This window comes from Lactuca sativa, chromosome 7 (genome assembly GCF_002870075.4).
Source record: "Lactuca sativa cultivar Salinas chromosome 7, Lsat_Salinas_v11, whole genome shotgun sequence".
In the NCBI taxonomy this organism is placed as follows: Eukaryota; Viridiplantae; Streptophyta; class Magnoliopsida; order Asterales; family Asteraceae; genus Lactuca; species Lactuca sativa.
In genome coordinates this window covers 83,667,941-83,680,888 of record NC_056629.2, presented here as the reverse complement: position 1 = coordinate 83,680,888, position 12,948 = coordinate 83,667,941, and the positions used below count along the sequence as shown (strand labels likewise).

Sequence of the window (12,948 nt, the reverse complement as noted above, 5' to 3'; positions counted from 1 at the left end):
GATGGGCCTTAAGGAAAGGCCATGTAGAGGTCTAGGCCCAATTTGGAAAGTTGGGCCATACGTTGGGCTTTGGCCATTATTGACTTTTGGGCTTTTATAGTGTGAGTTGTATTAATTGGGTATTGTTTGATGTTGATAGTGCGGGAATCTATCAACCAGCAGCTAGAGTTGTATCTGCAGGACTTCAGCAGTGCCAGGTGAGTTATCCTCACTATACTAAGGGGTCTAAGGCACCAAGGCCGGCCCATTGGATTAGATATCTTAGTAGTTATTGATATGTTGAGTTTGAGTTAGTGATGTATGCCAGTTGATATGCTAGTCTGGTAGATCTGTAGGACTACCTGTAATACTGATAGATTATCTGTATGTGCATTTATCTATTACTTGTCGACATATTATGTGGGATGGGTTGAGGTTGTACTGCTCCGTGCGGTAGCCAACAAACCCTAGAGTATTCCAGATATGAGCTGAGGGCCCGGTAGGCATTCCAGACTCATACTGAGGACTTGGGAGCATTCCAGATACGAGCTGAGGGCCCGGTAGGCATTCCAGACTCGTACTGAGGGCTCGATGGCATTCTAGATACGAGCTGAGGGCCCGGTAGGCATTCCAGACTCGTACTGAGGGCCCAGGGGGTAGTCCAGCTTGTAAAGCTGTGGACTAGTGCATGCTATTCTGTTTTGATTGATATAATATGTTAATGTTGATATTGCTATGTAGACTGTATGTGTATCGGTATTTTGGTGGTAACTCACTAAGCCTTCGAGCTTACATCTATTGATTATTGTTTCAGGTACATCAGGTGATCGTGGCAACGCAAAGGCGTGATCGTACAGCTCCTCACTTTTTATGACTATGTTTCTGGGATACTCTAATATTAAACTATTTTGAAAACAATTTTGTAATGACTAATGGGTTTTGAATTGTTTTTAAAGTTTTAAATTAGATTGAAATTTTAGGGTGTTACAGTTATTCTGTTGTGGCTTGCGTCCTTCCCCGGTCATTGGCGCCGCCACTGTGGTTGCTTGTATCGCTGCTACCGCCTTCATGAGTCTCAGTCGTTTTCCGTTCGACTGCCTCACGCCACCTCAAGGGGGTGGCCGAGATTGGTGTATTGTTAGCGATGGATAAGCATATTTTGGTGTATGAGCATGTTTATTTTCTGATAGATTGTTGTATGTGGTGTTTATTGGCCGAAAAAGCAAGAAAAGGCCACCACCACCACTGTGAGGTGGTGGCTGCCACCGTGTACCACCACTGACCACCACAAGGGTGGTTTGTGGGTGTGTGTTGTTCTAGTATAGCGTGTGTGTTATTTCGTGAGTTCATTGTAATTGTAAAAAAATTGGAATAATGAAATGGAACTCAAACCACCACCGTAGGGTGGTGGCTGCCGCCTCCTACCGCCACCGACCGTCATGTTGGGTGGCGGTGTGTATAGTTGTGTTGTGATTCAGTTGGGATGTTTCGACAAGGGACTAAAACCCTAATGGGCCTTATAAGCCCTAATGGGCCCAATAAAGCCCTAATTGACATTAAAGCCCAAACATGTGTCTAATGGGCTTAGTGAAGTCTAATGGATCTAATGACTTAGCTATTGGGCCTAATGGACTAATGTGGATTGGAAACCTAAATTAGGATTTGGAAAACCCGAATAGCATAAAACCCTAATTGTTGAGAATTAATCGGATGGGACACACACACGGGACTTATTAATAACTTGGAATATTAAATAATAATCATTGGCGGAAATTAATCTAAGCAATATGGACTTAATGGATTAAGTCCATAATGGGCTAAGTAGGAAAATTAACCCTAATCATCATTTTATGTGAAACCCTAATTTCACTTGGGTGTATTGTTGGACCTTTTATTAGGCCTTGATGATTGAGTTATTAATGGGCCATCCAAGATCAGACAAATGGGTTAGAATGATTAATGGGCTTTGGGGTAAGGTCCATATGAGGAGTTGGGCCCAATTTGGAAAATTGGGCCATAGATGGGCCATAGTTCTGCCTTAAGGATTATATGATATTGGGCCATTAGAAGGTCAAATGTTGGACTGGACTTTGGTTGGGCCTTATAGTATGACCTTATAAAGGTTTGGGCCCAATTTGGAAAATTGGGCCATATGTTAGGCTTTGACTCATAGTTGACTTTTGGGCCGTTGGATTGGGCCTTGGGCTAGAATAAAGCCAACCTTGGGGTAATGTAGTAATTATCCAAGTATGTATTTATGGTTAATGTAGTAATTATCCAAGTATGTATTTATGGTCATGCGTTGGGACCCAATTATTAATTGGGTGTTATTTTGGTGTCGACAGTTTGGGAATCTGTCATCCAACAGCTGGGGCTGGGTCTGCGGGACTTCAGTAGTGTGGGATTGAGTCTGCAGGACGTTGGCAGTGTGAGGTGAGTTACCTTCCAGTAGTGATGGGTTTACGGCCACAATGCCAGCCCACCAGTAAGAGTTGTATGTTAGATGATTGTCTTTGTGATATTCATCTAGGTTTGCTACTACTTGATATGTTTATGTGCTAGTATGTTATGATGTTATGTGATAGTGGTAGTAGGGGTGAAATAGTCACCGATTACCGGTCGATAGGATCAAAGGGGTAGTCTACTACCCAACCATGCTAGCCAGATTATGATATATGTGATATGATATTATGTGGTAGTAGTAGGGGTGAAACAGTCCCCGGTCACCGGTCGACAGGACCGAAGGGGTAGGCCAGCACCCAGATATGCTAGCCAGTATGTGATTCATGTTTATAAGTTAGGGTTTTATGTGGTAGTGGTAGGGGTGAAATAGTCCCCAGTATCCGGTCGAGAGGACCGAAAGGGAGACCAGCACCTAGATATGCTAGTCAGTATTCGGTCGAGAGGACCGAAGGGGAGACCAGCACCCAGATATGCTAGTCAGTATCCAGTCGAGAGGACCGAAGGGGAGGCCAGCACTCAGGTATGGTAGGCAGTGTTCGGTCGAGAGGATCGAAGGGGTAGGTCGGGCACCCAGATATGCCTAGCGGTATATGTATGTTATGTGATTGTATGGTATGTGGTACTATGGGGGAACTCACTAAGCTTCGTGCTTACGGTTTACAGTTTTGGTTTCAGGTACTCATTTTTAAAGGCAAGGAGCCGACTCGATCGCATCGCATCACACTATGGTTTTCCGCACATGAGATTATTTGGGGATTACACTCTGATATTGTTTTATGATAACATGTTTTGATTATTTCTACTTTGGTTTTGATAAAGCATGATATTACAAATGTTTTATTACACTGTTGGTTTTCTAATAACGTATTTAAAAATGAAATTTTTGGCCTGTATTTTTGGGATGCTACAAGTTGGTATCAGAGCCTTGGTTTGATGGATTCGGGCACACTCTCGGGTGTGTTTGAACTCAAACTAAGGACTTGGGATGCAAATTTTCAAAAGAAAAATCATTTTATAAAAGAAGTTTGAAAAGAGAAAAGAACTTTAAAAAGAACAATGTGTGTGACGCGTGCAATCAGCCGAGCTCAAGTAAGTCTTGCCTAAGATATCCATACATGTTATGAGATGTTATGACTATATGCCTATTGTATGTGCTTAGGGCTAAGGATGTAGGAGGATGCCTTATAGGAGGATGCCTTATATGCCTATTGTATGTGCTTGTAGACTTGCATGTTAGTACCGATCAGTCAGTAATAAGATAGCATGTTTAGGTTACGCCTGATTATATGAGCCTTTGAATTGCATGTATAGATTCCTGATTAGAAGATAGAATGATTTGATTGGAATATGATGGTTAGATTTTCCATTGTCTGAATGTTGCTTGCTTTGTGCTTTGTGGGACTCTTAGTAATGCGAGTTGGCTATTAAGTGAATATGCTAAGTCACATGTGGCACAGGCTGGATAATCTCAGAGTGATAGATTTGACCCTATTGCGTAGCTCTCGTTTAAGTCTAACCGTTATAGGGATGAGTCTATTACTTGAAGGATTATCTGATCTCTGTTGCATGTGGCTATATTCACGAGGAAGCTAGTTGACATTATTGGGAATCTTTCAGCAGCTGAGGACTGGGTGAGTTTGGGAACCTAGGGAAGCCTAGAATATATTTCAGTGAGTTGGTAGTGAGGCTCAGTTAGACTTGGGTGTACCCGTTGAGGAAGTGACTTGGAGGATTCAGGAGGATTGCTGAGGAAAGTATGGATAGGTGTGGAAGGTAGTATTCGGCCCGTACTACTGAAAGCACATGATCCATAATCGAATCGGTGAGAGTCTTGGAGAATCCGAGAAGCTTGGGTGGCCGAGATTGGTGCAATGTTAGCGATGGATATGCATATTTTGGTGTATGAGCATGTTTATTTTCTGATAGATTGTTATATGTGGTGTTTGTTGGCCGGAAAAGCAAGAAAAGGCCACCACCACCACTGTGAGGTGGTGGCTGCCACCGTGTACCACCACTGACCACCACAAGGGTGGTTGTGGGTGTGTGTTGTTCTAGTATAGCGTGTGTGTTATTTCGTGAGTTCATTGTAATTGTAAAAAAATTGGAATAATGAAATGGAACTCAAACCACCACCGTAGGGTGGTGGCTGCCGCCTCCTACCGCCACCGGCCGCCATGTCGAGTGGCGGTGTGCTTAGTTGTGTTGTGATTCAGTTGGGATGTTTGGACAAGGGACTAAAACCCTAATGGGTGGTTGTGGGTGTGTGTTGTTCTAGTATAGCGTGTGTGTTATTTCGTGAGTTCATTGTAATTGTAAAAAAATTGGAATAATGAAATGGAACTCAAACCACCACCGTAGGGTGGTGGTGGCTACCGCCTCCTACCGCCACCGGCCGCCATGTCGGGTGGCGGTGTGCTTAGTTGTGTTGTGATTCAGTTGGGATGTTTGGACCGAAGGGGAGACCAGCACCTAGATATGCTAGTCAGTATTCGGTCGAGAGGACCGCAGGGGAGACCAGCACCCAGATATGCTAGTCAGTATCTAGTCGAGAGGACCGAAGGGGAGGCCAGCACTCAGGTATGCTAGGAATTATCCGGTCGAGAGGATCGAAGGGGCAGGTCGGGCACCCAGATATGCCTAACGGTATATGTATGTTATGTGATTGTATGGTATGTGGTACTATGGGGTAACTCACTAAGCTTCGTGCTTACGGTTTACAGTTTTGGTTTCAGGTACTCGTTTTTAAAAGGAAAGGAGCCGACTCGATCGCAGCGCATCACACTATGGTTTTCCGCACATGAGATTCTTTGGGGATTACACTCTGATATTGTTTTATGATAACATGTTTTGATTATTTCTACTTTGGTTTTGATATAGCATGATATTACGGATGTTTTATTACACTGTTGGTTTTCTAATAACGTATTTAAAAATGAAATTTTTGGCCTGTATTTTTGGGATGTTACAAGTTGGTATCAGAGCCTTGGTTTGATGATTATATACTAAATGTGCCTATTATCTATACTTCCAGGTATTTGTGCTAGATGAATGATTATAACATGATTTTATTTGACTTAAACGTATATATATATATATATATATAGAGAGAGAGAGAGAGAGGGTAGAAAAGAGATGATAATGATGAAATAGATGAGATGAGATGATGACAAGATGAGAGGCCTTCACTTTATAGATGATTTAGTTGTCTAGCATAGTACAGATGATGACAACATACTATTCTACGCTGTCCAGTGGAACGTTGGCAGGCTCGCAACTTGTAGGTGTTTTTGAACTATGTGTTCACTAAAGTTGTACTCCATCCCCCATGGTTACCTTATTGACACGCATTTCTAAGGAATTCCCTAAGTGGATTTTTCTACCTCGGTGCTTACAATGATATTTAGGTTCATAATGTGAGGATAACATGAATAGGTATTCGAGTTGAATTGTTTGATGCAAAGAATATAATTAAAAATATTTAATTATTGTGGGTTGAAACCCTATGTCCTCACCAGACTTTCTCAAGTCTGACCTACTCAGTTTCCTTGTATCACAGGTAATGGTACGAAAGCACATTTGTGTTGAAATGATTATGATGAGAGTATAATAGAATGTAGGCCAATAGGTTAATGTATTGTTTTAAGGCTTTGTAATCTTTCATTTATGCTTATCTATTGTATTGATGATAACATGCCAAATTTTTTAATATAAATAAAATATCTTTTTTCGGAAATGTTTAGATAATATTATTATTATGCTTTTTAAAGCAAATTTCGCATTCTAATTCTCTAAAAGGAATACTTTTATTTTTAATAAATATAAATAAATCGGTCTTTTTGACGAATAAATTAGGGGTGTCACAATATATATATATATATATATATATATATATATATATATATATATATATATATATATATATATATATATATATATATATATATCCCCTATCCTAATAAATAAGTAGAATAACGCCACGTGTCATTCTCCCAGCCCCCCAAAATACAGTTTTCCCGCTTCTTTTTTTCAACTCTAATTACGTAAATGTCATTCAGTTAAAATGGGGACAATAAATCCAGAAAAAACTAATATAAAAAATGCAATCAAATAATTAAAATTAATAAAAGATTTGCAAATAATATGAAAATATCGGTTATTCAAGTTTCAAATTTCAAATAACCCATTTAATATGGAAGTTTGTTTATTGTGATTGGAAATTAAATAATTTCCAGTGATTAAATCCTAAAAAATCTGCCCCAATTTATGAAATACCAAAATATATACAAGTACATATCATCTATACGCTTCTTTTGTTTTCAGTATTCTGCTTCAGAGAGTTCTTCAATCCTTCCTGTTGGTACCAGGTTTACTACATAATCATCCTCCGCCCACTTAATTCTGCAACGCTTCCATAAACACATATCAGGTTAGTCTTTTCAAAATAATTTGTAGTAATTATTTAACATTATGTCAAGATCGTTTTATTATTGTTAGAATAGAGAACCAGAAATCAAAATTACCAAAGTTTCTATGCTCTTCGTGAGCTGATTTTTCAGTATTTGTCATGTTTTCAGAATATGACCGATCTTCTTCATATTTTCTTTATTCTTCTTCCTCATCGTCTTCTTCTACCTGTTTAGTTAAAAACACCATTTACCAAAACACGATTTAGCAATGTCAGCTTTATTATTACAATTATACACCGATTAATATTAAGATCGTTTTATTATTGTTAGAATAAGGAACCATAAATCAAGATTACCAAAGTTTCTATGCTCTTCGTGATCTGAATTTTCAGTATTTGTCATGTTTTCAGAATATGACCGATCAAAAAAAAGATTCTGTAACATCCCAAAATTCAAGACTAAAAATTTCATTTGATAAAACATTACGTTAAGCAAATTCATCGTTTTCAAACATAAACAAAGTGTTAGTTTCCAAAATACATATTCGTTATCAGAGTAAACATTCCCAGGCTGTCTAAGCTATGGTATGTGTCATGCGATCATCCCGAGCTCCATCATCCACTACCGGAGGTACCTGAAACCGAAACTGAAAACCGTAAGCATGAAGCTTAGTGAGTTCCCCACCCTACCACATACCATGCATAACAACATACTGCACATACTGGGTCGCGCCCACTATCCTGGGCGACGCCCCGTACCTCGGGCCTCGCCCGCTACAACGGCCCCGCCGCTCCAGGCCCCGCCTGGCTTCGAGCCCCGCTCGGATACAGATCTGTTTCACGTAGGCCTCGCCTGTCACAGGGCCTCGCCGAGTCCCTATGCTCAAAGTCCTTCCAATCACGACTTGACTCGCCGAGCCTACTGATTCCCGAATCCTGTCCTGTCCAACTCACCGAGTCCTTGCTCGACTCGCTGACTCGAGTCTTAACTCGAAGGGTTTGGGACTATGCGACCTGACTCGTCGAGTCCAAGAACAGGCTCGCCGAGCATAAGGAAATCTCCAACCAACTCGCCGGGTTGTTCATCCAACTTGCCGAGTTCATGCCCATCTTCATCCGACTCGACGAGCTGTTCATCCCACTCGTCGAGTTCCTCCTCATCTTCAAGCTACTCGCCGAGTCCACTCGAAGGACTTGCCGAGTCCATTAAGATCTACTTACATGCAGAGGACTTTCGAGTCATGCATGGACTCCAAACTGTAGATCTACCCTTCCCAAGCCTATTCCCCACGTAAAGTTGCAAACTTTACATGTAAAGATGGAGATCTAAGAAAAATACACCATGAACTAGGGTTTAAGACCAAGAGGCTCTAAAATCCACCCAATGGCTGATACTTTACGGGATTCTAAACCAAAACAAGCATGGATCTGAGGTAGCAACCTCAGATCTAGACCTCAAGCTGGAAATTGATCTTAGACATGGCTTAAAAGCCCCAAAACTCATAACCAAAGAAGAGCTAAAGGAGAGAAACGAATTAATACCTTCAAATGCTCTGAAATGTTCCCAAAACTTCGGATCCAAGGCCACTCCTTGATGCTTCAAAGATTCCCACTTCTTCTTTTTCTTTTAAATCACTCAAAATTGGCTAAAAGCTTGAATGAGCACAATGGAGGCTTAGGGTGCGGCGTTCTGGGTGTGAGAGACAGTAAAGGAGCCCTAGGAAGAAAAATGAGGCGATTAAATAGGCTCCAAGCCCCGGATTTAGGGTTTTTCTCGCACAGACCAGACTCGCCGAGTCACCTTGGCCGACTCGCCGAGTCGGTCACTTACTCCTCGACTCGGATCCCGCTCGGACTCGCCGAGTCGACCCCTAAACTTAGGGTTTTCTTTCCTTTCTTGGCCTTCAAAACTTTGGGTGTTACAGATTCCCTTCAAATTCAAAAGAAGACAGTTTCTTTTGGTCGTATGTTTTGCAATGACTATTAATAAAAGTCAAGGACAATCGTTATGAAACGTTGGTTTGTTTCTCAAAGATCCAGTTTTTTCACATGGACAATTGTATGTTGCCTTATCTAGAGTTCAAAGCAGAGAATGATTAAAATTATTAATTTTAGATAAAGATGACAAACTCACAAATAAAACTTTCAATGTTGTTTATAAAGAATTTTTTCAAAATTTGTAGCCAACTTTTTTGTAGCATATTTTATTCATTTTTAGCAAATCACACTTAATCCATCATATTATTTTATTTATTTATAATTACATATTGTTTTTTATGTTAATTTCATTACACACCGGTATGCACCAAAAATAAGGGTTTTCAAAAATCTTCATTTCTAATTAAATACTTATGATTTAGTTTGTAATTAAATACTTACAAATCAAAAAGTTATTGAAAAATTCAATATTACAATTCATAAATTATCAAAATTAATGACATTTTATTTTATTAATTAATTAATTTTTAAACTCAATTAAAAATCTACATCCATGTGTTCCACAGGTTTTAACCTAGTGTATATATATATATATATATATATATATATATATATATATATATATATATATATATATATATGTGTGTGTGTGTGTGTGTGTGTGTCTAATATTTGAGACCCTTAAAATACCCATTTTTAAATTGTTTTACATCAATCTCATTAACTATTTCAATAATATACCCAATTTAGGATGTTGTTAGATTTATCTTCCAAACTTGTCTTTAATTTCACCAAATATAACTGATTAAGGAAAATAATATTTGTGGGAAATTTCACACCGTAATTCTTTACTAAAAGTCTAACATATTAAGTTTGATTATTTTCTGTCTATGACTACCCATCGATAGAAGAAAAAAAACTGAGTTGGAAATGTTTTCTTGGTTTTTATAAGACATCTTTTGGGATTTTTTTTTGTATTCTTTAACAAAGTAACAAAAAAAAACAGTTTATAGAAAGATTTAAAATCTTATCTTATTTTTATACTACTGATGTCGTATTTCGTAGTACAGAAAGTAGAAATTGTATAATTTTGTCAAAATACATAAAATATTTTAGGGGTTATGTGTGAAATTAGACTTCTCAGAGATGAGTTATGAAATCGGAAGTATAACCTATAGAATGGGATTTCATAGGAGTATCTTCAGAATTTACGCAGATCACACCTAAAAAATTCTAAAATGCTTATGAGAGGTTTTAATTATCACTGAATTTGTCAAAGAGATTTTTTCTAAATGTTTTACGAATTCATTTCAAAGTTAGTTTAATTTAAATTTTTATTTTTCATCAAAAGAATTTATCTTTCTACAAGTTTTTAAAGACATTTTAGAATTTTTACAACCTTTTAAAATTTTTCTTAGTTTAATTTATAATTTTCTTAATTTCTAAACCTTTGTATGACTTTTTTTAGAATTCATCCATACATTACAACTTGTTTTATATTTTTTTAAATACGACATTTTAATCTTAGGTTATAATATTTTAATTTTTTCTACACTATCATACAATGGATTTCAAACAAAAATATTTTATACATATTTAAAAAACACTTACAACTTTTTTATATATTTTAACTATGAAGCTTATAATTTGTTTTATGAATTTTTAATACAACGTTTAAACCTTTTTTACGCTATTATATGACGTATTTTAACAAAAATAATATTAAATGTTATAAAAAAATATATAAATAGGTTATAAAAAAGTCTATGAAATGTTTTAAACATGTTATATATATATAAAAAAAAAAGTTTACAAACGGTTGTATGAAAGTTACAAAATAAGTTATATGAGAATCTAAAAAACCAATTTTACAGTGCCACGTCCGAAAGTTGTTAGTTAATAGCTAATACTTAAAACCTCTTATTTTGTCTAAATTTGTCCTTTTTACCAATATTAATATCAAAATAATTTTTTATCTTATTAAAAATTAATATTTTGACATAATTCAAGATGTTTGACAATTTGAGGATTTTTAATAATAACGTTTAATAAAAAAAGAATTTTGTATATTTAAATCAATTAAGATCATGAAGTTGTAAATTTTACATTTAAATCAGGATCATCAAGTTGTAAATATAGTCACATGCAAAAGATAATTACGTAATTTTTATGTAAAATTATAATTAAATGATTGAAGAAAAATGATATATTTCCTCAACCAAGCCCCCATGTATTTTTCTCAACCACTTCATCTTACACCCCCAACTCCTCAAGTGGTCTTTTCATTCACACATCTCTCATTAATCACCCTTGTAGCCCCATTACTATATAAATTCTATACATCATATTTTAACTTCATAACACAACCACCAAAAAAAAAAAAAACTTTTTTTCTATTCAAAAGACCAAAAATGTTATATATGGCTCGAAAAGCTGTGATAATCTCGATAGTTGTTTCCTTTCTTATGAAGATTACAAAGGCATCATCAACAACCACTGGAAACTTCAGCCAAGAATTCGACATCACATGGGGAGATGGACGAGGGAAGATCTTGGATAACGGTCAACTACTCACGTTATCACTAGATAAGACTTCTGGATCGGGTTTTCAGTCCAAGAACCAATCTTTGTTTGGAAATATCGATATCCAGATGAAACTCGTTCCTGGCAATTCTGCTGGCACTGTCACTTCATTTTATGTATATAGTTTCTTTTTGTCTTTAATTTATCGTCTTCTACTTTTTTGAATAAAATGATGAGGTGAAGTTTGTGAAATACTAATAAAATTGGTTTGTTTGCAGTTGTCTTCACTCGGGTCAACTCATGACGAGATTGATTTTGAATTTCTTGGTAACCTTAGTGGAGATCCTTATATTCTTCATACCAATGTTTTCGTTCAAGGCACAGGCAATAGAGAGCAACAATTTTATCTTTGGTTTGACCCCACTATGGATTTTCACACGTACTCTATCTTATGGAACCCTGAAAACATCATGTATGATTTCTTTATCTCGACTCTTAACATCTTATGGTTTGCATGTGACACACATGTACGTCACCAAACACTTTAGGCATTCAAATAGGTATTGGAAACAATAAAAAAAAATTGATGGCCAAATGGTGTTTTTTTCGTACAAATTTTCATACATAATATAAGTTTGTTTAATTACTTAATTTTATGATCGTTTTACTTTAGTTACTTGTACTCAATGCAGATGGTTTGTTGATGGAACTCCCATAAGACAATTCAAGAATTTGGAAACGTACAATATTACTTTCCCTAATAAACAACCGATGTGGATCTTCTCTAGTCTTTGGGACGCTGAGGATTGGGCAACGAGAGGTGGTCTTGTGAAGACAGATTGGACCCAAGCACCCTTTACTGCATCCTATAGAAATTTTGGGATACAAGTATGCGAACAACCTTATTCGTATTCATGTTCTCACGAAGCATGGATAACAGAATCCTTGAATAGCTCAAGTTTAGAAAAACTGAAATCGGTGCAAATGAAGTACATGATTTATAACTATTGCACTGATACTAAACGATTTCCTCAAGGGGTTCCTAGTGAATGCAAATACACATGAAAAAGCTGATGAAATGATGGAGAAATAAAGAGTATATGTAAATATCACATATTTTCAAATATAATTTGATGTAAATATAATACAAGGATAGTGACACATAATTTTATATATGTCATCAAGTTATTTTAAATGATACCGATCACTCATGTTGACTTAGAAGTCATGATCGTAATATGGTATTGATTATATTTGTGTTTAAATTCATCTTTTTACAAATAAAAGAAAAAATCAAAACACAACCACAAATATATTTGTCACGACAATTGCCGAGATTATCTTGCAATTGTGTTCGTATGCTTGGGCGTGATGAATTGAAAAGGACATTTTGGATTGTAAGGTTATAACATAACATCCCTTTAACAACTCACTACACAAGTAATACCAACTACCCATCCTCCGTGTCCTCTTTCTTCTAAATGAAATAAGATAGATTGATAGACCATAACTGAGAACATAAATCTCTTTCAAATTACTTTTGAATGATTTGCTTTAAATATTCTAATTCATAAAGATGTTTCAGGAGGGTATTGCAACATTTGGCTTTTTGACGGGTAATAAAATATGTAAGTTATTTG

At 36.7% G+C, this 12,948-nt stretch overlaps 1 protein-coding gene across 1 annotated transcript; it reads left to right on the top strand.

The window, feature by feature from the left end:
- The first annotated feature begins 11,169 nt into the window (after nucleotides 1–11,169).
- Nucleotides 11,170–12,506, top strand: LOC111887671 (xyloglucan endotransglucosylase protein 1). The gene is made up of 3 exons (XM_023883847.3): nucleotides 11,170–11,484; nucleotides 11,587–11,780; nucleotides 12,001–12,506. The coding sequence occupies exons 1-3, from the start codon at nucleotides 11,197–11,199 to the stop codon at nucleotides 12,371–12,373; spliced, it is 855 nt and encodes a 284-aa protein (XP_023739615.1). The 5' UTR covers nucleotides 11,170–11,196; the 3' UTR covers nucleotides 12,374–12,506.
- The last annotated feature ends 442 nt before the right edge of the window (nucleotides 12,507–12,948 follow it).